Source organism: Sus scrofa, chromosome 2, assembly GCF_000003025.6.
Source record: "Sus scrofa isolate TJ Tabasco breed Duroc chromosome 2, Sscrofa11.1, whole genome shotgun sequence".
Taxonomy (NCBI): Eukaryota; Metazoa; Chordata; class Mammalia; order Artiodactyla; family Suidae; genus Sus; species Sus scrofa.
In genome coordinates, this window is record NC_010444.4 from 46,882,592 (window position 1) to 46,907,069 (window position 24,478).

Consider the following 24,478-nt stretch of genomic DNA (forward strand, 5'->3'; position numbering starts at 1 on the left):
TTCTTTCATAGAAGGGAAGAGTCCTTAGATACTTGCCTTCACAGTCCTACAAGCCTTATGGCTCTTCATTACATGGGGCATTTAAGGAAAGAACAAAAAAAGAAGTCCATTTTGCGTGGTTAGCATGAACTGGGCCCATTTTTAGGGTGTCATTCTGTCTGCCCTGGGATCAATGAATCTGTTCTAACAGAAGCTTTGAAAAATCACCAAGAAAAGGAAATGATTCAGACATTCCTTAGGAGCTCATTAGAGTTTCCTGTTACCACCGCTACTTCAAAGAAGGTTTTCCACTGACTGTGAACAGCTGCTCATTGCCACCATCAAATAGCAGACCAACTGCTCCTAACTCGTGGCCTTCCACAAGTTTCAGTTCTGGGCTTTTGGACATAGTCAACTAAATGTCACCCATAGTGATAGCATCAGAAAAGGCACCTGGTGTGGGACTGACCCACTGACATGATGCACAGACCAAAATCCGGTTGCTCTTCCAGTGAGAACTGCCACTGGAGCAGTCTGGTTACCGGGGGTTGTAAGGACCTTTGGTACCTCTCCCCGTTTAATGACAAAACACAGTGCTGGAAAAGCTGTGGTCAGAAAGGTTGTTCTCACGCACTGGGGACACCATGTCATTTTGACTGTCTTGGTAAACAATATGGAGCTATACTGTGGGCACCATACAGATGTCAGACTCTTTCAATGAGTGCCCTGTCCTGGGAATTTTTTCGAGAGAAATCATTACACAGTTTTTCTTTCTCTCTCTCTTTCACACATACATGCTAGGTATAAAAAGATGTTAATAAATAAATGTTGGAGAGGATGGAACTAGAGACTCTCACACTAAGTGAAGTAAGTCAGAAAGAGAAAGACAAATACCATATGATATCACGGAGTTCCCATCACGGCGCAGCAGAAATGAATCCAACTAGGAAACATGAGGTTGCGGGTTCGATCCCTGGCCTCGCTCAGTGGGTTAAGGATCCGGTGTTGCCATGAGCTGTGGTGTAGGTTGCAGACGTGGCTGGGATCTGGTGTTGCTACAGCTCCAACTAGACCCCTAGCCTGGGAACTTCCATATGCTGTGGGTGTGGCCCTAAAAGGACAAAAGACAAAAACAAAACAAACGTATGAAATCTCTTATATCTGGAATATAATATACGGCACAAATGAACCTTTCCACAGAAAAGAAAATCATGGACTTGGAGAACAGACTTGTGGTTGCCAAGAAAGAGGGGGAGAGAGTGGGATGGACTGGGAATCTGGAGTTAATAGATGCAAACTATTGCCTTTGGAATGGATAAGCAATGAGATCCTGCTGTATAGCACTGAGAACTATATCTAGTCACTTATAATGGAGCGTGATAATGTGAGAAAAAGAATATATATATGTATGTGTGACTGGGCCACCTTGCTGTACAGTAGAAAATTGACAGAACACTGTAAACCAACTATAATGGAAAAAAATAAAAATCATTAAAAAATTAAGTACAATTAAATAAAATTAAAAATCAGTTCCACCGTCAAAAAAAAAAAAAAAAAAAAGGACTTTTGTGTATGGACTCTCCAGGTAGGTATTTTATAAATAAAATCTTATAAAACATTTAAAAAGTAGAAGAATGAGATTAAGTAAATAGGAATCATAATATTTTTTATTTTGGCATTCTAGTAGGTTGTCTTCCTTGTCTCCTTCTGAATACTTGGTTTAAAGGGGCAAAAGAAGAAAAAAAAAATGCAGTTCCTGCTTCATTCAGCTTACATCTTGTCTGGTAGACCAGATGAACACAAGGAAGGACAATGCTAGAGAAGGTGTTTCACAGATTTGAAGGCATGTTTCACAGTCTATGACCTTTGATTTGTAATAGGACATTTCTTATGTTGAAGTGGATTCAAGCACACTTAGAACTTTTCAATAGATATGCTCTATACTGTTGGCATGATCCACATGTAATATTAAAACAATAGTTTTTTGCTTTAAAAAATAAATAAATGTTGGAGAGGGTGTGGAGAAAAGGGAATCCTCCTACATTATTGGTGGGAATGTAAATTGGTGCAGTCACTATGGAGAAGAGCATGGAGGCTCCTCAAAAAACTAAAATTAGAGTTGCTATATGATCTAGCAATCCCACTCCTGGGCATATATCTGGAGAAGACTCTAATTCAAGAGGATACATGCACCTCAATGTTCACAGCAGCACAATAGCCAAGACATGGAAAAAACATAAATGTCCACTGACAGAGGAATGGATAAAGAAGATATGGTATGTATACACAATGGAATACTACTCAGCAATAAAAAATGAATTAGTGCCATTTAAAGCAATGTGGATGGACCTAAAGATTATCACACTAAGTAAGTCAAAAAGAGAAAGACAAATACCACATGATTTACTTATACGTGGAACCTAAACTATGGCCCAAATGAACTTATCTATGAATCAGTAACAGGTTCACAGCCATAGAGAACAGACTTGTGGTTGTCAAGGGGGGAGGAGGTGGGGGAGGGATAGATTGGGAGTTTAGATTAGCAGATGCAAACTATTACATAGGATGGATAAACAACAAGATCCTACTGTATAGCACAGGGAACTATATTCAATATCCTGTGATAAACCATAATGGAAAAGAAAAAAAAGGATGTTATTACTGTGTAATATATTACCATTTTTTTTAAAAATCTGGGAAACATATACATATCCAAAGGCAAGAGGATTTTAGACCAACAGTTTCCAAATTTCCTTCTTTTTATTAAGCAGAGAAATCTTTCATTCTCAAAGCTATTAGGCAAAACTGACCAAAAAGAATACAATTACTCTGGTCCCTGTGTCCTAACTGTAGCTCTTCCACAGCTGCTTCTCTTCTCAATGATGCCTGAGTATTTTCTTTCAGAGTCCCAGGTTTAATTGTCACTGCTTTAATAAATTACGGAACATCCACATAATGAAATAGTTTGCATGCATTGGAAATCATTAAGACAATGCAGCTATAAACATTAGTAATATGTTAACTATAAATAGTGTAAATATATATTTATGGATTTGTTCATATATATATACACACATACACATACATAAATACACATGTACATAATACTCAGATATATGCACATATATAAGCATGTACTTGTGGCCAAGACTTGGAAAGGAAAGTAAGAAAAAGAAAATATTTATGCTACAGTTGAAAGATTTTGTGTTTCCTATTTCAGATGTTTCTTTAGAATAAAGACATGTTATCTTTTCAATTAAGAAAACTCTTAACAACCTCTGTATATCTGGGCACTCTCATCCTTGCCATCTCTCCCCACCTCTCCCGGGAGTCTTCTCCCTGACGTCAGGCAGAATCCAGGGCCACTGTGCTACTGTCTGGCTGTAAACGTGCAGAAAGAGAGCACAGCCAAGGAGCCAAGACTCGGCTGTTTAAACTGGGCACTGCAACCACTGTGCCCAGAGCTGGGAAAACCACTTCAAAGGAGCTGCTGAGTTAGAAAGAGTCCTCCAAACAGGAATTGCAGTGGAAACAGAAATTAGTGCAATTGGGGGGGAGGTGATTTGACAATACATGTTAGGACCTTCAAAGGTACATATCCTTTGGCCCTGAACCACCCCTCCTAGGTATTTATTTATCCTAAAGAAGTAATTATGTGCAGAGAGAACTCATCAGGGTGTATTAATAGTAGTGGAAAAAAAGAGAAAACAATCTTAAAATCCATCATTAGTGAAGTAAATGATGACACATTCATCTATGTCATAAAATATAAATGTGACATATAGAAGGATATTAAATGATCTGTAAAGATATACATCATCTAAACAATACATACAGGTTGATCTCATCTTCATAAAAATATATTTTATATATAAAGTATATACATCCATCTTATTTATTGCCATACTTACTTCTTACACAAACACACACACATGACTTCAAGGAACACACCACAAGGCTGACAGTGCCTGTGTCCAGATGGGCAGGTTATGGGGCAGGGTGCTCAGTACACAGGCTCTGCAGCCAGACTCTCTGGGTCTCGTTCCTGGCTCCCCCATTCACCACTCATGTAACCCTGGGGAAATAACACTCCTTTGGTGGCAAAGAGTATTGTGCTTTGTGACTGCCAGTCGCTTTTCCAGGTCTTAGGGATTTCACAGTAAAGAAACACAACTCCTTGCCCTCAGGAGGCTGACATTCACTGTTTCCTAGCCTCTCTATGCCTTGATTGTCTCATCTGTAGAAGGGGGACAGGAGAGGTTTTTTTTTTTTGTTTTTTTTTTTGCTTTTTAGGGCTGCGGGTGTGGCATATGGAAGTTCCCAGGCTAGGGGTGGAATTGGAGCTGCAGCCACTGGCCTATGCTATGGCCACAGCGACGTAGGATCCAAGCTGTATCTGTGACCTACCCCACAGCTCACAGCAATGCAGAACCTTAATCCACTGAACGAGGCCCCAGATGGAACCTGTATCCTCCTGGATACTAGTCGGTTCATTTCTGCTGAGCCACAACAGGAACCCCCATGGAGAGCTCTTATCTCAGATGGCTGAGTGAGTATTACAGGGACTAAAATATGTAAAGTATTTAGATTACTACAAGACATATAAGCATCATAAATATGTTAGATATTATTTAAATCTCTTTTCATTTACCTGTACATTCTAAATTTTCAATAATGAAAAAATACTGTTCAGAATTAAAAAAAAAAAAGGAAGAATTCCTTAAAGCCCGGGATCAAGGACCTTGGTAACTCAGCAGCTATCCCCACCACCTTTATCCTGAGTGGAAAGATGACATAATGTCCCCAGACACAGCCAGGAAAGATACGGGAGGGGGTCGGAGCTGTGCCCTCCTGTTCCTTATCACAGAAACCACTGCTGCCTGAAGCCATGTGGCATTGCAGGGAGCGAGCTACGCAGAGTTATTCCCTCTGACCCAACAATTCCTCCCCATTCTGGAAATCTATCTGATGAGAATAATTCAAGTGAATAAAAAAGAGTCACAACCTAACATTTAACTTGGCGCTATCTGATATTAGCAATAAGCTAGAAAACATCCTAAAAGGATGCCAGCAAAGGGTTTAAGTTAACTATGGGGTATCTACTCCAGGAAAGACAGCAGCTATCAAAAATTCTAACCACAAAGACCACATGCAGATGTAGAGGATGCATATGATGCAATATTAAGAGAAGATACAGGAGTTCCCTTCGTGGCTCAGTGGTTAACAAATCTGACTAGGAACCATGAGGTTGCCGGTTCGATCCCTGGCCTCGCTCAGTGGGCTAAGGATCTGGCGTTGCCGTGAGCGGTGGTGTAGGTCGCAGATGCAGCTCAGATCCTGTGTTGCTGTGACTGTAGCTCTGATTGGACCCCTAGCCTGGGAACCTCCATGTGCTGCAGGTGCGGCCTTAAAAAAAAAAGACAAAAAAAAAAAAAAAAAGAGAGAGAGAAGATAACAAAGTGAGTGTGTATATGTCTTCGAGTAAAAATATGAAAAAAATATGCATTGATGGAGGCAGTAATGGCAATAGATGAAAAGCACCAGGTGAGAGGGGCAATACAAGTGAGAATTTTACTCATACACATTTTCCTATAAGAAATGAAAGTGAACATGAACCCAAACAAATCATTCGAAGCCATTGAAGATGATGGTTCTGATGTGGCTTTAAAAAATTCCACCCTTGGGAGTTGCCATCGTGGTGTAGTGGAAAAAAATCCAACTAGAAATCATGAGGTTGCAGGTTCAATCCCTGGCCTCACTCAGTGGGTTAAGGATCGAGCTTTGCTGTGACCTGTGGTGTAGGCCGGCAGTTGTAGCTCCGACTGGACCCCTAGCCTGGGAACCTCTATATGCCGCAGGTGCGGCCCTGAAAAGCTTAAAAAAAAAAAAAAAAAAAAAGTCCTTTCTTGGAGTTCCTGCCATGGTGCAGTGGAAAGGAATCCACCATGAGCTGTGGTGTAGGTTGCAGATGCAGCTCAGATCTGGCGTGGCTGTGACTGTGGCGTAGGCTGGCAGCTGTACCTCTGATTAGACATCTAGCCTGGGAACCTCCATATGCCATGAGTGCGGACCTGAAGAGAAAAAAAAAAAAAATCCACTCTCAGGAGTTCCTGTTGTGGCTCACTGGTAAGGAACACGACTAGTATCCATCAGGACATAGGTTTGATCCCTGGCCCCACTCAGTGGATTAACGATCTGGCTATATGTGTGCAGTGTAGGTTGCAGATGTGGCTCGGATCCCAAGTTGCTGTGGCTGTGGTGTAGACCGGTGGCTACAGCTCTGATTCTACCCCTAGCCTGGAACTTTTATATGCCATGGGTGCTGCTCTAAAAAGACAGAAACGAACAAATAAAAAAATCCACTCTTAAGCCAGGCAGAATGGCCTGGGCATGGGAAAGATGGAATGAGGAAAGTTTCAGCTGAAGGATTTATCTTCCAGAAAGGGTTCGGGAAAGGTGGCAATATTGTAGCCCATGTAAATGAGGCTGTGTCCAGATGACAAGGACAGAGGCTGAGAAAGCATGGAGTGTATATGTGGCTGGAGAGGTAGGTGGGGGACTAACCAGATGTTATGGGTTGATCTGTGTCCCCCAGCTCCAAATTCATATGTTGACGTCCTAACCTCCAGTATCCTGAATGGGACTTTGTAAAATCACTGCAGATGGGATTAGTTAAACTGAGGTCACACTGGAGCCGAGTGAACCCCTAATCCTATATGACAAATTTCCTTATCAAAAGGGAAAATGTGAACATAGAACTATGTACAGAAGGAAGACAATGTGAAGAAACACAGCAAGAAATTAGCCCTCCGTGAGCTGAGGAGAAAGGCCTGGAACAGAACCTTCCCTCACAGCCTCCAAAGAACCAACCTACCAACACCTTGATCTCAGACTTGTTGCCCCCAGAACTGTGAGCAAATACATTTCTGTGGTTTAAACACAAACAAAACCATTTCATTCTTCCATTTCAGTATGTCCCCAATCAGGTCCCATGGTCAATGAAAAGGTGTTTTGTTTGGTTTTGGAAAAGTATAGAGAGATGGTCTATAGTCAAAGGAGTGAGAAATAGGATCAAACAAAACTAGGCAGAGGTCAAAAAAAAAAAAAAAAAGGGAGTTCCCATCGTGGTTCAGTGGTTAATGAATCCGACTAGGAACCATGAGGGTGCAGGATTGATCCCTGGCCTCACTCAGTGGGTTAAGGATCCAGCATTGCTGTGAGATGTGGTGTAGGTTGCAGATGCGACTCGGATCTGGCATTGCTGTGGCTGTGGTGTAGGCGGTGGCTACAGCTCTAATTAGACCTCTAGCCTGGGAAGCTCCATATGCCTCGAGTGCAGCCCTAGAAAAAGACAAAAACAAAGCAGAACAAACAAACAACAACAAAAAATACAAAACACTAGGCAGAGGTCACCATAGAGGCTTTGAATGCTCATTACTATTATGGATTTCCAAAAGGCAGATTCAGTTCCCAATCTAGCTACCAGCTCCCTTTTTCTCCCCCACTGGACTCTCTTAGCATTCCTGGGACACAGGGCAGCACCCAGGGCCCAGCACCGTGCCTCCCTCCTCCCGCTGCAGGCATCTACTGTGCTGGGCATCGTGCCCTGTTCCCAGCACTGTGTGCTGTGTGAGGGGCTGTGTGAGGCAGCTCCTTATGCTGTGCAGGCAAAGGTGTAATTAGGCTGAAAGAGGTACTTGACGTCTCAGATGTTAGGAACCTGCTCAAGAGATCACCAGAGGCAGCAGCTACTGGGGCTCTAACTTGGAGAGGAGAAGATATCTTTCCCTCCCTGCCTTTCCCAAATTTGAAAGGTACTGAGAAAAAGAATGTATACATGGATGTGTGACTGGGTCACCTTGTTGTACAGTAGAAAATTGCCTGAACACTGTAAACCAGCTATCATGGAAAAAATAAAAATCATTAAAAAAAAAGAAAGTATTTTCTTTTTAAGGTTTGTGGGGTGGGGGGTTGTCCATTTTAAGTTGTTTACAATGGCTACAGTAAGATCTAACACTTAACTCCTTAATCCTTAAAGGCCAAAACCACAATCTAAATCATTTTATTAATCGAAATTCATATATGTAATTTTGTTATTAGGGCCATACCTCTGGCATACGGTAAGCCACACATGCGACTTACACCACAGCTCATGGCAACACTGGGTCCTTAACCCACTGAGCGAGGTCAGGGATCAAACCATCATCCTCATGGATACTAGTTGGATTTTTAACCCACCAAAGCCATAACAGGAACTCTTGGGAAGGCTGGGCTATCCCCTGGCTGTGTGGACACTGGGGCAGAGCCTGGCCAGAGTCAAATGATCAGCCAGGAAGAGTTTGCCAGGCAGCTACAGCTCTCTGACCTCCAGATGGTGGCTGGTGCCTTTAGCTACTTCCAGCAGGATGTCAATGGTTTGGTGGACTTCTGAGATGTGGCCCTCGCGTTGGCAGCTCTGGACGGGAGCAGGAGCCTAGAGGAGCTGATTTGCTTGGCCTTTGAGCTTTTTGCCGAGGAGCAGGCCAAGGGGCTCGGCCGCCTGCTGTACAAGGACGGCTTCAGCACCATCGTGCACCTGCTGCTGGGGCTGCCCCGCCCTGCTGCCATGGCTTTGCATGTCGAGTTGTTCCAGGACAGACCCTGCCAGGGCCTCTCTGTCTGTCAGTTCTAGGACTTCTCCCTCCACCACCTGCTCCACAGGAAGCTCTTCAGCCCCTACCTGTGCCCCTCCCAGACACCAGACGCCTCCTCCTCAGGCAGCACCCCCACTCTGGCCAACAGGACTGTGCAGGCCCCTAAGCAGAAGGGCGAATGAGCAGCTTGACCTCCCCAGCTCACACCGGCCCACAGACTCAGGGCAGCACCAGGGGCCCACCCTGGGCCTCAAGCCCAGCTCTATCCTGCTTGATTTTTTTTGTTATTGTCATTGGTTTTTTTAAGTTGGTTTTCATTTTTCGTTTTATTTGGTTTTGTTTTGTAAGAAACTATTTTATATATAAATATAGATCTATATCTATTTAAAATTTTTTTTTCCATCTATTGCAAAAAACAAAACAACTCTGGGTTCCCTGTGGGAAATATGTTGTTGCTACTGGATTCACCCAAATCTGCTGCTTTCATGTTGACTCTGATCTGGACACAATTAAGTCCATATTAGACAGCCAGACCCTTGAGGCAGCAAAAGAATGAATGGTTTATACTTTCTGAGATCCTTGAGCTATACTGGTGTAAAAACCGGAATTTTAAAATCCTCTTCCAGTGCCTATGCTCTCAGCCATATCTATTCTCCCTCTGGACAGTAAGGGGGTGAGAAGAAGGGCGTGGGTGTCAGAACAGAGCCAAGTCCTTGCTCCCCACTTCTCAGCTGCCCGAACTAGGCATCTCTGCTCCCAAGAGCCTCTTCAAGCTGGAGATCAGAGCTTTCTTGAAAGGTCAGAGCCTCCTTCTCCTTCAATCTCACATGAGGTTTCTACAGAAAGCCTTTTATAGAAAAGGCACACTAGATGTTAACATTTTGCTATTTTTCCAGCTTTCATTGGATATGGATGATAAACTTTCTGTCTGTCTTTTTTTTTTTTTTTTTTTTTTTTTTGGGTTGCACCTGTGGTATATGGAAGTTCTTGGGCTAGGAGTTGAATTGGAGCCACAGTACACCACAGCCATAGCAACGCCAGATCCGAGCTGCATCTGTGATCTATGCCACAGCTCGTGGCAATGCCAGATCCTTAACTCACTGAGGGAGGCCAGGGATTGAAACTGCATCCTCATGGATAGTAGTCAGGTTCCTAACCCACTGAGCCACAATGGGAATTCCTGATAAGCTTTCTTTCTAAAGAAAGGCATGTTCACTCAGAGATGAATGGGTTTACAGCCACCTGGAGCCTCCAGGCATCCTATGTAGCTTCCTGGGGGAAAGCCCATGGTAGGGACCCCAGGTGTCATGCAACAGTCCCCTTTTCCTTTACAAAACTCACAGTCTACATTCCACTTGATGCTCCTGGGAGGAAGTTTCAGGGTTTCGTTGATCTTCTCCAGGACAGTCTGCAGCTTTTGCTTCTGGGCAATCTCTGACTGGGTGACCTCAGCAACATTCAGCTTCTCACTCTCAAGTTTCTCTGGGGCGACAAAAGAGAAGAGCCGTTAACTTCATCACAGACAGCCCTAACTCATGCACTCTCCAAATATATACTAAGCACCTGCAATGTGAGGGACACTGCTCTCCACCCCCTCATCTGATGGTGGTACTGGTGGTGCCAGTGATTGTGCCTTGAGTGTCCAAGACCTCAGGACCAGAGAAGAGGACATTTAATCCAGCTTGTCATATTTGAGCTCTTTTCCCTCATTCTGGAGTTTTCCCTCTTCTTTTCACTTCTGCCTTCTTCTCCAAGGACAGTTCTTGTGTCCCAACTGGAAAGCCTTCCGTGTGTCCCTTGGGCAGTGCTCAAGTCCTTATTCAAGGTGTTTTGAACACTCCTGTAGTACAACATGTGTCCTGCTGAATCCCGTTTATCTGTCTTAAGCACTGCCTTTCCTTTTAAATCCACCGGGAGATAACTAATTTGATGTGTCCTATTTCCTCAATTCTTTTTTTTTTTTTTTTTTTTTTTTTTTTTTTTGCCTTTTCTAGGGCTGCTTCTGCAGCATGTGGAGATTCCCAGGCTAGGGATCTAATCGGAGCTGTAGCTGCGACCTATGCCAGAGCCACAGTAACGCGGGATCCAAGCTACATTTGTGACCTACACCACAGCTCACGGCAATGCTGGATCCTTAACCCACTGAGCAAGGCCAGGGATTGAACCTGCAACCTCATGGTTCCTAGTTGGATTCGTTAACCACTGAGCCACAACATGAACTCCCCTATTTCATCAATTCTAAGGCACATATCTTTTTCACACGTTTACCTCCCTGAAATCAGGCTGTGTCTTAAATGAGTGGTATTCTATAATTACAGACAGCCAGATGGAAGGTGTAAAAGTCATCACTGCTTTCATGTGCGTGAATTTGGTCATGGCTTTTCATAGTGTGGTCACTTCCATGTCTCAATAAGCTTACAAAAGCAAGTTCAAAAAGTAGAATATAAAAGTTCTAAGCAATAAGAAAGCATTGGGCAATAGTTTAATTGAAATGCTCTTTCATCTTGAGTGTACATATATTGGTGTGTTTTGGAATCAATGACTCTTCCAATAATGCCAAGGTCATAGGCTGGATCCCCTGTGGGCCAACTAAAAACATAAAATAAAATCAAGTGATTTTGGAGTTCCCTTTGTGGCTCATGGTTAACGAATCTGATTAGGAACCATGAGGCTACGGGTTCAATCCCTGGCCTCCCTCAGTGGGTTAAGGATCTGGCATTGCTGTGGCTGTGGCATAGGCTGGTGGCTACAGCTCCGATTTGACCCCTAGCCTGGGAGCCTCCATATGCCTCACGGGTGAGGCCCTAGCAAAGGCACAAAGCCAAAAAAAAAAAAAGACTAAATAAATAAATAAAAATAAATAAATAAATAAATAAAATCAAGTGTTTTTGTGTAGAATGACCCAACCCCTTATTACTTAAAGTCAAAAAAAAAAAAAAAAGTCTAATCATTTAAATTTAAATTCAGACTAATAAAATGATTAGACTTTTTTAAGGTAAGACTTAAAGAATAACTTTGGATTCCCTAATGGGAAATGTTTGTCTGCTATTGGGTTCACCTCATCCACTCTCCACAATTCATTTAAGGATTATAGAATTTGAATCTCTGAAACATGTTTAAAATGTCTTTTCTGCTCATTTTTAAGGGCTGCCATACAAACTAAACTTCGCCATACATCAATGGTTCCCTCAGCTTATATTATTTATTTGTCAGTAGTTGTAGCTTATTCAACTCAAATACCCCTTGAGTGATTCTGGGAAGATGACGTTGCCCACTGGGACATTTCTGCAGGTTCTGGAGTTTTAAGGATTCTTTTCAGTATCTTGATAGGAAGATCTCAAGCTATTCTTACCTGTGATCACCTGAAATGTTATTTTTCTCTTTTCCTTAGTTGCATGGCACCATAGTTCTTTTTATTTATTTGTTTGTTTTCTTTTTAGGGCCACAGGTGTGGCACATGGAAGTTTCCAGGCTAGGGGTTGAATTGGAGCTGCAGCTGCAGGCCCATGCCACAGCCACAGCAACGTGGGATCCAAGCCACGTCTGTGACCTACACCAGAGCTCATGGCAACACCGGATCCTGGACCCACTGAGCGAGGCCAGGGACTGAACCCACATCCTCATGGATAATAGTTGGGTTCGTAACCCACTGAGCCACAACGGGAACTCCTCATTCTTTATTCTAAAGTTCAGGGATTTCACAAGTATGTTATCTAAATGTCTTTCTCGAAAATGTTAAACCTTCTAAAGAAATTGCATGTCTTTTCTATTTTCAGGCTATGAATTCTTACCTTGAATCCTCTTCTACTGAAGAGATGACAAGTTACACTGCAACCACCAGTGTTTGGTAGAGGTGCACTGGCCATTGGTAGAGAGGCTGCCCAAAGTTCTCAGTGAAGGGAAACTCTGACGCCTTATTTTGGCTCAGAAGAAAAGACTGCTGGCATATATTAGTGACAATTGTCTTGGGAGTGGAGTGGATACGTGGGAAGGGGAGGAGTGGCAGCATGAGAACCACTTTTTTGATAGCATTGTATTATATATTACCTATGAATTTTCATATTTATAACCTCCCCTGGCACTGGACTACTTAAGAGTGAATAGTGTGTTCTCTGAGTCTTGTCTAGGTCAGTAATTTTTCTTGCACTGTTGTCCACTCTATTCTTGTTTTTTAAAAATTGGATGTTACACATTACCTACTGAACACTCATTGTTTTTCTGTTTTCACCAATATTTTAAAGTAGTTTATGATACTAAATTATAATTCACTTTTTCTAAGATTAAAAAAATATTTTCAGCATCTGGCAATTCTTATTTGGGAGAAGAGTTTCCATGGCTTTGCTTTATTTATTTGCATTACTAAAATTTTAGAAAATGTAATTCTTTTTTTTTTCTTTTTTGGCCACATCTGTGGCATATGAGAATTCCTGGGCCAAGCACTGAACCTGTATTACAGCAGTGAGCTGAGCCATAGCAGTGACAATGTCAGATCCTTAACCCACTGAGCCACAAGGAAACTCCTAGCAAGTGTAAATTTGCTTTACTTTTTCCACTTTAATTATTATGCTTTGGGTTTATTTTCTTGCTTTTAATTTTTGTTGTTGGATGCTTTATTTTAGGCATTGACATTGGCATTATGTGGATTTGAGTAGAGAGACTATCTCAAAGTAACCTTTATTAATAATTTTAGATATATCCTGTCATGTTCATAATGCACAATAAGAAAGAGTTCTCTCAATGAAAATGAGATTAGTGTGTACATTTTTCTGCTGTTTTTTCCCCATTAAAACATATGGATATCTTTCTATGTCAATATATATGGATATAACTACTCCCTTTTGCTGTTACTAGTGCTTTCAGACAATCTTCACCCATTTTATCTACCACCCTCCCATCTTCTGGCAACCACCACCTGTTCTCTGTATCTATCTATGAGTTCATTTTTGGTTTTGTTTAGATTCAACAAATACATGAGATAAGGTATTTGTCTTTTCCTGACTTATTTCACTTAGCATGATGCCTTCAAGGTCTATCAATGTTGTTGCAAATGGTAAGATATGTTTCTTTTTATGGCTGAATAATGTTCCATTGTGTGTGTGTGTATGCGTGTATATACATACACATATATATCCTTCACATTTTCTTTGCCTATTCATTCACTGATGGACCCTTTGGTTGTTTACAAATCTTAGCTACCGTAAATAATGTTTCAATGAACATGGGAATGCCATGTTCATCTTTTCAAGTTAATGTTTTAATTTGAAATAGATAAAGTAAATTTAGATTGGCTGGGCTTATAAATATACTTGGATTTACACCTACCAACTTATTTTGAAATTTCTACTACTCTGCTTGTCTGATTTTTTATCCTGCCCTCCATCCTTGTTAGTTTTTGGATTAAAGTTTCTATTCTCTCTCATTTCATTTTCTCTCCATTACTAGTATACAGGTTATACACCTTGTTTTATAATTCTAGTGCCTTCCTAAAAAAAAAAATTATCATATGTCTTTAAACTTAACAGAGTATTATGTTAGTTTCTTGATCCACATATTAAATAAATAATACAAGGACCTCAGCACACTGACTCAAATCACTCTTCCCAAATTAAGTACTACAGTTGTATGGGATTCTGATTCCATCTTTATTTCCTATTGCATTTCAGATCTTTCTTTTGGGTTCATTTTTCTTCTTTATGGAGTACACCCTTTAAAAATTCCTTTTGTAAAGGTCTGTTTTTAGTAAAAGCAAACACATTTGCTTCAGCCTTAATTTTTTCCACATTTTAAAGCATAGTCACCCAATCTCCCCCCGCCCCAATCTGGGTACAAACCTGTAAGTTGACAATATTTTTCTGCATTTTGAAAATTTCATATCAATATCTTTGAGATTTTACTATTCCTGATGAAAGAAAGCTTTTAGTCTATTGTTCCTTTGTAGGTAATCTCTTTTTTCTGTTTCTAATCTTTTGTTTTCAGTGTTTTTAGGTTTCATTATTAAGATTTCTTCATGTTTATCCTGTTTGGGATTCCCTGAGATACCTGACTCTGAGAATTCATATCTGTCATCAATTATGGAAAATTCTAACTTATTATGTCTTTAAATATTGCCTATACGCCAGTCTTTCTTTTCTCCTGCTAGAATTCCAATTAGTCATATGTTCTATTTTCTCTATGTCTTTATTTACTAATAGTTATTTTTTATTTATATATATATATATTTATTTGCTTTTTAGGGCCACACCTGAGGCATACGAAAGTACCCAGGCTGGGGGTCAAATCGGAGCTACAGCTGCTGGCCTACTCCATGGCCAAGCAATGTGGGATCTGAGCCGCATCTGTGATCTACACCACAGCTTATGGCAATGCTGGATCCCTGACCCACACCGAGAGAGGTCAGGGATCTAACCCACATCCTCATGGATACTAGTCATATTTGTTTCTGCTGAGCCACAATGGGAACTCCTCCTCTGTCTTTTAATTCTCAATTTCCAATCCATTGTCTTTCTAATGCTTCATTATGGGTAATTTATTTAATGCCATCTTCCAGCTCACCAATTTCTTCTTCAGCTGTGTCCAATCCATTGAGGTTTCTAATTTCATTAGTTCATTTTTTCTTTCATTTCTAAAAGTTCTATTTTGTTCTCTTTCATTTTTGCCTTCCAATTTTGACAGTTACGTGTTCTTTTCTCATCCTTTCAAGTCTTTTAAAATTTTTATCTTGACATATTAAATATATTTTATATACAGTAACTGATCAATTGCTACTGATCATAGCATTTGTGGAATAAATCTTCAGTTTATTGTTTTGGCTGATGCTTGCTCATGGTGGCATACTTTCATGTGTTTGGTGATTCCTGATTTTGAATTGATCTGCCTTCAAATTTTATCTCTGGGAATTTTTTGTGGCCTGAGTTTAAAGTTCATTCCTTTAAAAGGGCACATGTTTGCTTCTGCCTCGTGGTGCACTAGCAAATTGGAACAACTTTTAACTACATTTTCAGCTTGGAGCTTTTAAAGCCACATAAGTTGTCTGAATCCTAGCCCTAAAATCTATGTAAGTACAGATATTTGATGATAAAGAATTATCAAGTGCACACTTATTTTTTTTGTTCATATCCAAGGCTGAGATAGATATTTATCCTTATTGTCCCTTTCTGTGGGATAAGATTTTCTAGTTTACCCACTGAAAGTATTACCCTTCAAAGACCCTGGCTTATTCGGGGGTCTCTGATCTCATCCCCTTTCCTTTCAGACTCCACTCAGGCTTCATGTCTTGAGCCTGTGTGAACCATTAAACCTCAGGCTATAAAGGCCATTAGAAATTAACACTAATTTTTACTGGATTTACACCTCCTTGTTGTTCTTGGCACCTGAAGGATTTCCTTCCCTTCCATTCCAATACAAAAATACATTTTTTAAGACTTATCCAGATTTTTTAAAGTATGCAAATCAAGAGGATCTGCTTGAATATTTAGTTAGCTATACTGCTGACTCCAAAAATCTATTTCCTCGAGTTCCCAATGTAGTTCACTGGCTTAAGAACCTGACAAAGTATCTGTGAGGATGTGGGTTCAATCCCTGGCCTCACTCAGTAGGTTAAGGATCTGGTGTTGCTGCAAACTGCAGCACAGGATATGGCTTGGACCCATTATTGATGTGACTATGGCATAGGCCTGCAGCTGCAGCTCCAATTCAGCCTTTAGCCCAAGAACTTCCACATGCTACAAGTAGAGCCTTAAAAAGAAAAAACAAACAAATACCCAGAAATCTATTTTCTTTTCTTGTTACATTAACTAGTATATCTAAAACACTGATAACAGTGGTGATAGCCACTTGTCCCGAATACCATGGCTTTGATATTTCACTATTTAATGTATTCACTGTTAAGTTTTGTATAAACCGTCTTTATCATATTTAGGTAGTTTCCTTTTATTCCTATTTTACTTGGGATAGTTTTTGAAATGTATGAAGCATTATTTGACATCTACTGATTGATTCAGTTTGGTTATTGCAATTCACATATGTATTCTACCCCTTTTTGTAAAGTTGATAATATATAAATATGGAAAAAATTCAAGCTGTGAAAATTAAGTCCCCTCTTCCCACTGTAGTCCCAAGTTCCCTAGTTCCATTCTACAGAGAGTTTATTATGACTTACCATAGATATTCTCTATATGCTCAAGCTTAGATATGTTTCTTAATGAAAACACACAGTAGTGTATATATATATATATATATTATATATATATATATATATTTATACACACACACACACACAGCTCTGAACCATGTTTTCTTTTTCTTTTTTACTCAGTAAGATACTTTAGAGAGATTCTTTATCTGGTTGAAATCCTGCTTCTTCCAGAAGGCCTGATTCAAAAATGTCCCTTCTTTCAATGACACCTTTCCAAAGCTCCAACTTGACAGCCTACAATCCTTTCTACTACCAGGTATAGTAGAGAGTGCGTTACCTGAAGGCAGCCCTGTGACATAATTATTTCTATATCCCTAACCTCAGCAGTAGCCTATAGCAAAGCAAATGGTTGTTGCTTGATGAATATTAATTGGCTAGATTAAGGTCAGTATAAGATGTACTCTTTAGGGTCTACCAGGGGAAAAGAAACACACACACAAACACACACACACACACACACACACACACACACAACCAACACAAAACAAAATATCCTCCTGTAGAACTTTCATGCCCAAAGGATGCTTCTTGGTCTCATGCCTGAAGAAGATATCCTGTTTCAGTCACATACTATTGTGAACACCAGAAGGAAGAGCCTTATGATTTTCATCCCTCAAAACAGGCCTTTTTTGTTCCCAGTTACATCACATGTTCAGCAATAAGGATCAGGAGAATCAAACACAGCATAAGGCAACTTGCAGAGCTGTCCCAAGTCAGGAAATCTCTATAGGAAACAGTCAGCAGCCCATGGTGAAATGAAATGATGATCTGGTGTAGGCATTTCCCAAGGATCCTTCACCTCCTGCCTCTCTTATTTGGTCATGTCTATCAGCTATGTGTTGAGGATGCAAACAAATATAGTAAGGTGACCGTGGATGCACCAGTTTAATGAAATGCAGGGAAACTTGTCCCAACTCTGGACCACTCTGGAGCTTTGTTACTGGTGTACAGAGCTAAGAGTACATACACCCAAGGGAACTGAGGATTTTGCATCTATCAGTCACCCTGAGATGAGGCTTATTCTGGGATAAAGGAGGAGGAGAATTTTGGGCATGGGGTAGGGAAGAACTTCCATAAATTGTACTTTCTAAGATCATCCCTCATATAAAGTTCCTTGTGTCAGCATCTGCTTTCAGGCAAACCTCAACTCAGATCTGCTGCCAAGGCAAGAGGGAAGATGTAGAAAACAGAGGCGGCAGTGAGCAGCTGGGTGAGGTAGCTTGGAAAGAAGGGCCTGGGGGAGACTATGCCCAGAGAATTTCCCACACATGCCTGGGGACTCTGAGAAGGGCAAGAAGACCAGATACTCAAGCTGAGGAAGTAGCATCTGGCCACAGAGAGGAGACCCAGGTACGATGACGCCCTCTCAGAGCTCATGATCAGAGAATACCCAGCCAGAGGGCCCTCCTGTCATCTTAGGGTTGCTCCTCTACTCAGAATTTCACCATAATAATAACACACTCACCCTTCTGGTCCAGAGATCCCTGCCTCACTATCCCTGTTCATCTCTGGACTGTGCCTTTTTTACTTTTCCTAAGTGCCAGTATTTCATGTTTAGCTTACTAATCCAGAATTAGCCCCCTGCTACTCTCCATGCGCAACCCAGAAAATTTGAAGCTGAATTTCTGGAAATGATCATGCCTGATTCACTGTACCTATGAATAGATGTTTGTTTGTGCAACAGTTAAAAAACGCTTAAGTAATATGCCCAGATACTGGTTTCTAAACACCACTCTCTAATCAAAGAAATTGGGGCTCCTTGGAAAAGAAGTTGATTCCAGGGCTAGAGTCAAAGTGAAATATAAGATGAGCCTGGAGCATTTTATGATACTAGAAAGTAAGGAAGTGCTAAGAAAAAAATATGAGGCAGCACGTCCAGGAAGTACCCAGGAGCCAACTTGAAAGAGCTCCTAGTGGTCAAAGCTGCATATATATGAGCAAAACCATGAATAATAATAGTATTGATTAGAACTTAAAGTGTAAAATACACATCCTTGTATCCATACTGATATAAATACGTACTGAATAAAAAAGTAAGTGGAGGACAAGGGACAACTTTTCCTTACAGAAGACTTCCAACTAATAAATGCGGAAGGGGTAAGAAAATAGAAAAATAGGAAACCTTCACCAGGCCACCACGGAAACCACTGCAGCAGAAACATTCCACCAATAACAATTCATGGGAGGAATAGAAGGAGAAAAAAGATATTTGCAGTCTTACACATGCAAACAAATTAATTATAAAGAGAAAAATAGTAACTTTTCAGTGAAGAAATCTGGCAGACACCACCTTAACCAGGTGCTAAGGTCAGTATCACCAGTGATAAGACGTGTAAACACGGTGTCTGCCCTGATATGAGGACGCATCCCTTACGTGGTATCCTTCCCCCAAACCTTTGTATAACCTTAACCCAATCATGAGAAAGCATCGAAGAGACCCACATTGGAGGCCATTCTGCAAAATAACCAGTCTTCCTCAAAAGCACCAAGGTCATGAGAGATAGGAATGAATGTCCCAGATGGGAGAAGACCCAGGAGATGTGACAACCGACTGTAAGGGGGGGAATCCTGCATTACCTCCTAGAACTGAAAATGGTAGACGTAAAACCTGGTGAAATCCCAATAAAGTCTGTGATTCAGGTATGCACTGTCCTGAGGTTAGTTCTTTAGTTTTTTTTTTTTTTTTTTTTTTTTTTTTATTCTTTTCCATTATGGTTATCACAGGATACTGACTATCGTTCCTGTGTTATACCAGTAGACCCTTGTTGTTTATCCACCCTGATTTCTTAGTCTTGATGCTTATCCTATGGCTGGTATGATGTTAACACTGGAGGAAGCTGAGTGGGGGGAAGATGGGAACTCTCTGTAACTCTACTAGAAGTGTGTCTCTGCAACTCTACTAGAAGTCTAAAATTCATTCAAAATTTTAAAAAGTCTTAAAAAACCCAGCGCTGACAAATAGGCTATGGTTTGCTTAGGTGTTAAGACAAATACTGAAATATCAAGATGATCTGGGGGAACTTCAGAGTGTTGTTCCCAAGGCAGGAAACAGCAAAACACAGAGAGAAGGATTTTGGAGCCAGAGAAGCTAAGACAGATGATGACGTTCTGAGCTAAGGAGGCAGCGGTGGGGCTGGAACAGTGTATGAAAGCCACCCCTGACCTAGCACACAGTGAGCCAGGTGCTTTTCCAAGGGCTGCACAGGTACTGGCTGATTATGAAATGGGGTAGGTTTGACACACACACACACACACACACACACACAAATACATAGGCATCCAGTTGTCAGAATTGTGGCTAACAGTGAGGGAAGAAGAAGGAGGAACCCAGGATGACCTCTAGGTTTCTAATCTGTGGTTGTAACGACACTCGTCAAGGTGGAAGAGAGCATGGGTTTGGTGGGGAGGAAGGTAAGCTTAGTTTGGGGCAGGCTGGATACCAGGTGCCCATGCGACATCCCAGGTGGGCAGGTTGGGAAGACAGATGAAAGATTACTTACAGCTTCAAAAAGAAAGCCATCCCAGGGAGACTGGAGAGTGATGATCATATAGGCGATGGTCCAAACTCTAGGAGTGGATGAAATCACCCAGGAAGAGGGTATAAAGGAAAAAGAGAAAAGCGGAGTTCCTGTTGTGGCTCAGAAGGTTAGGAACCGACTAGTGTCCATGAGGATGTGGGTCCAATCCCTGGCTTTGCTCAGTGGGTTAAGAATCCGGTGTTGCCGTGAGCTGTGGTGCAGGTCGTAGATGTGGCTCGGATCCCGTGTTGCTGGGGCTGTGGTGTAGGCCAGCAGCTATAGCTCCGATTCAACCCCTAGCCTGGGAACCTCCATATGCTGTGGGTGTAGCCCTAAAAAGCAAAATAAAAGAAAAAGAAAAAAAGAAAGAAAGAAAGAAAAAGAGGGAGGGGCCAAGAATGGAAGACAGAGGAACCCTAACCATTCTGAAGAGGACTAAGAAGTGGGTGTCAGAGGTAGACGAGAACCAGGGGAGCATGAGGTCACAGAAACCACTGGTCTGGGGACTGGGGACAAGATGTGCAGTGGTGTCAAAAGCCACAGCATAAGAGGAGGTCTGAACTGACCCTGGTGACCTGGGAAGGAAGAGTTGATGGAAAGATGGTGGCCCTGTGCCCGCATCTCAGAAGGGACTGATTAGAGGGAGTGCCAAACATTCTTTTGAGAAACTTGGTTGAGAAAGAAGAAAGAAAAATAGCCTGGGGGGAACTCAAGGTCAGAGGGGTGACCCAAAACTCTATCTCCAGACTGATTCCTGCCAGGAGCTCCTGGCGCATATTTTTAACTGCAAACTAGTTCTCTCTGCTGGGTATCCTGCTGATAGCTTCTGAATGTGTCTGTCTAGCCTTAGACCCACAATGAATTGACAAAAGGCATTGGCACCATTGTGAATCATCTTTTCGACATGAAGGCTGAGCTCTGAAAAGGGTCTAATCCGACTGTACTTGATGCCTGACTTAGGGCCACACAGATGTGATGTGGGACAGTTTTATAACCATCCCCCGAGGCAGATTGCTTCATGACCATGTTCCATTGCTTCACAGCCATGTTCCACCCTGGCTTTGAAAGCCCAGCATAGAGCACTTTGAGACAGTCTCAGATCCTGACTAGAAATGTGCTGGCAGAGTTGAACGCTCGTCACTGGGAGGCTTGTGGCTTTTCCACACCTGCTGGTGCCATAGCCATGTCATTTCCTTTCCATGTTCATTTGCATGTACAAGCCTTTAAATATTAACACTCATTAATATGGATGTTTGGGCACCAAATCAGTGTAGCTCCCTAGAAATGACTACGTTTTATATTAGTCATCCATTCATCCCACATACATTGATTAAGTGCTGGGCAGCAACGTGTTAGTCCCAGATAAGACCGGACAAATAAATACAACATGATTCCTGCCTGGAGAAGCCCACATGCACTTATATAAACAGCTACAAACACGGAACATCTTATGATAATAAAGGCATGTACGTTATATATGTGTGTATCTATATGACAAAGGCACATGTATTATATCTACATGTGTATTATCTATGTGACAAAGGCATGTGCATGATGTATATGTGCATATCTATGTGACAAAGGCATGTGTGTAATGTATATGTGTGTCTATATGACAAAAGCATGCATCCTATGTATACATGTATATGACAAAAGCATGCATGTCATGCATATGTGTGATTCTATATGACAAAAGCATGCATGTTATATATACATGTGTATGTGACAAAGGCATGTATGTTATGTATACACGTGTATCTATATGATAAGGGAATATATGTCATGTATACACATGTATCTATATGACAAGGGCACATGTGTTAGTTATATCTGCGTGTGTCTATATGACAAGGGCACATGTGTTAGGTATACTATGTATCACTATATCTGCAAGAACACAGAAGAACGCGTGACTCTGTCTTCCAGATGCAACTATGCTGTGAAGAGTATGCGAGGGAGGCACATTCAGTTGATTCTGGATTGGAAGGATGTGCAGTGATGGCTACTTCAGTGGATGAAGGAGGAAGGAGGGCCCCAGAGGAAGAAGGAATAGCCAGGCAAAGTAGAGGTGTGAGTACACACTGTGTACATAACAGTGTGGCTGTGGGCTTCATAAACATAACAAAATCACCAACAATGAAATGATGAAAGACACGCCTAGGCACTCTATGTGTCAGGCACTATTCTGAGTGCTTCGCATGACCTGAATCGTGTGAGTGGCTAGGGGTGAGGCTGACAAGACGGCTGGGGGTCGGGTGATGAAAGATTTTGAATGTCATGCTGGTGGGACTGGACTTTGTCCCACAGGTACTGGGGAGCGAGTACCAGCAAGATTAGACTTGTGATTAAAAAAGGTTTCTCCGATAGCTGTGTGGGAGATGGGAGGAGGGGGTGAAATGGGAGGCAAAGAGGTGAGTTCAGAAGTTGTTTCAGGAGTTCCTGTTGTGGCACAGTGGAAACGAACCTGACTAGGAATCATGAGGTTGTGGATTCGATCCCTGACCTCGCTCAGTGGGTTAAGGATCCAGCGTTGCCGTGAGCTGTGGTGTAGGTTGCAGATGCGGCTTGGATCTGGCGTTGCTGTGGCTGTGGGGTAGGCCGGCAGCAACAGCTTGGATTAGACCCCTAGCCTGGGAACCTCCATATGCCATGGGTGTGGCTCTAAAGAAAGACAAAAGACCAAAAAAAAAAAAAAAAAAAAAAGTTGTTTCAACAGTTCAGACAGGTGAAAACGTCAGGGAAGATGGATGCAGGAGCGCATCCTGAGTGAGAAACAGGCCTTGGAGACCCCACATCCCTCGGGGGCACAGAGGAGGGGAAGGGGTTCTCCGTGCTCAGAGGGGAAGGAACATCCCTGAGAAAATGGATGGGCTCAGTGCCTGGTGGGCAGCTAAGAAGGAGCGTCTAGACCATGGGCCAGAGGTTAGGAGGAGAACAAGTGGGGAACTGTGAGGGGAAGTCCACACCCTCACTCAAGATGAACTTGTCCTTTCAATGCTATGGTCACCCTGATGTCTCCCTTCCCTCCCCCAGGGCCTTACACTTCCACACGAACATCTGTGACCTGCTGCAGGGATACACACCACACCCTTCCAGAGGCAAGACATCTAGACACATGCAGGGACCAAACATCACAGAGGCACACACCCCCAAATACTTGCACCAACCTAGAGATGGATACACAGAGGGACACACACACACACACATGCACACAAGTCCACAGATCATACAGGCACACACACCTGTATACACACATAGACACACACACACACAGGTCCATAGATCATACGGTACACACATATGCACAAACACACACACACAGGTCCATAGATCCTACAGGTATACACACCTGCATAAAACACACACACACACACACACACACACACACACACACCACAGGTCCACAGGTGACAGACACATACATGCACTTCCACCCACATGTAAATAGACCTACAGAGGCCACAGGTGCAGTTTTCTAGAGAGGGTGAGGCATGTTTTCCAGTGCACAGTGGAGTCTTCATGCTGATGACCCTTGACTGCTAGGGGCAGCAGCCCCACCTGGTCACAGAGACCCCTCTTTGATTCATTCATGTAAAACATTCCAAGGACATCTAACTGGTCTGTCACCCCGTATTCTACCCACTCCTAGTTCATTCCAGCGAATTGCTGTGAACTGAGAACAACTCTGAACTAGATTAAAGACTTCTACTAAGACATTCAACGCGCCTCTTACCAAAAAGCTTCTGCAGGACTTGGCCGTCATATAAATCTTCAGCCAGGTCTTTCACGATAATTCTTTCTCCAACCAAAACATCGTTAATCCAGTCAATTAATACCTACAAAGGGAGAGAGGGAGTAAGGCAAGAGTCATGGGGCATTTTCTTATAGACCAGCTTTCTCATCCTGGACAATGGAAATTTAAATGAACTTCAGATTTTGAAAGGAGCAGAGCTATCCACACGACCCAGTAAGTGGACAAGTAGCTGCAAGTGTGAGTCCCAGTGGCCTGTTAACTTTCAGGTATAAGCTTTCTAGTGCCAGTGGCACCAGTGTTCCTGCTAGTATCTTCTGACCCTGCCCCATTCCTTACCCTAACGGCCAGCAATGTTCTGTACCCAGCAAGGGTATGGGCTTTGGAGCTCTGCAAACTGGGC

At 42.1% G+C, this 24,478-nt stretch overlaps 1 protein-coding gene across 1 annotated transcript in view; it reads right to left on the minus strand.

Moving 5' to 3' along the window:
* PARVA (parvin alpha) overlaps nucleotides 1-24,478 on the minus strand; it is a 189,022-nt gene that overhangs the window by 43,511 nt on the left and 121,033 nt on the right. The window contains 2 exon segments of the mRNA XM_021083311.1: nucleotides 9,954-10,094; nucleotides 24,058-24,160. Coding sequence (XP_020938970.1) covers nucleotides 9,954-10,094; nucleotides 24,058-24,160 — 244 coding nt within the window.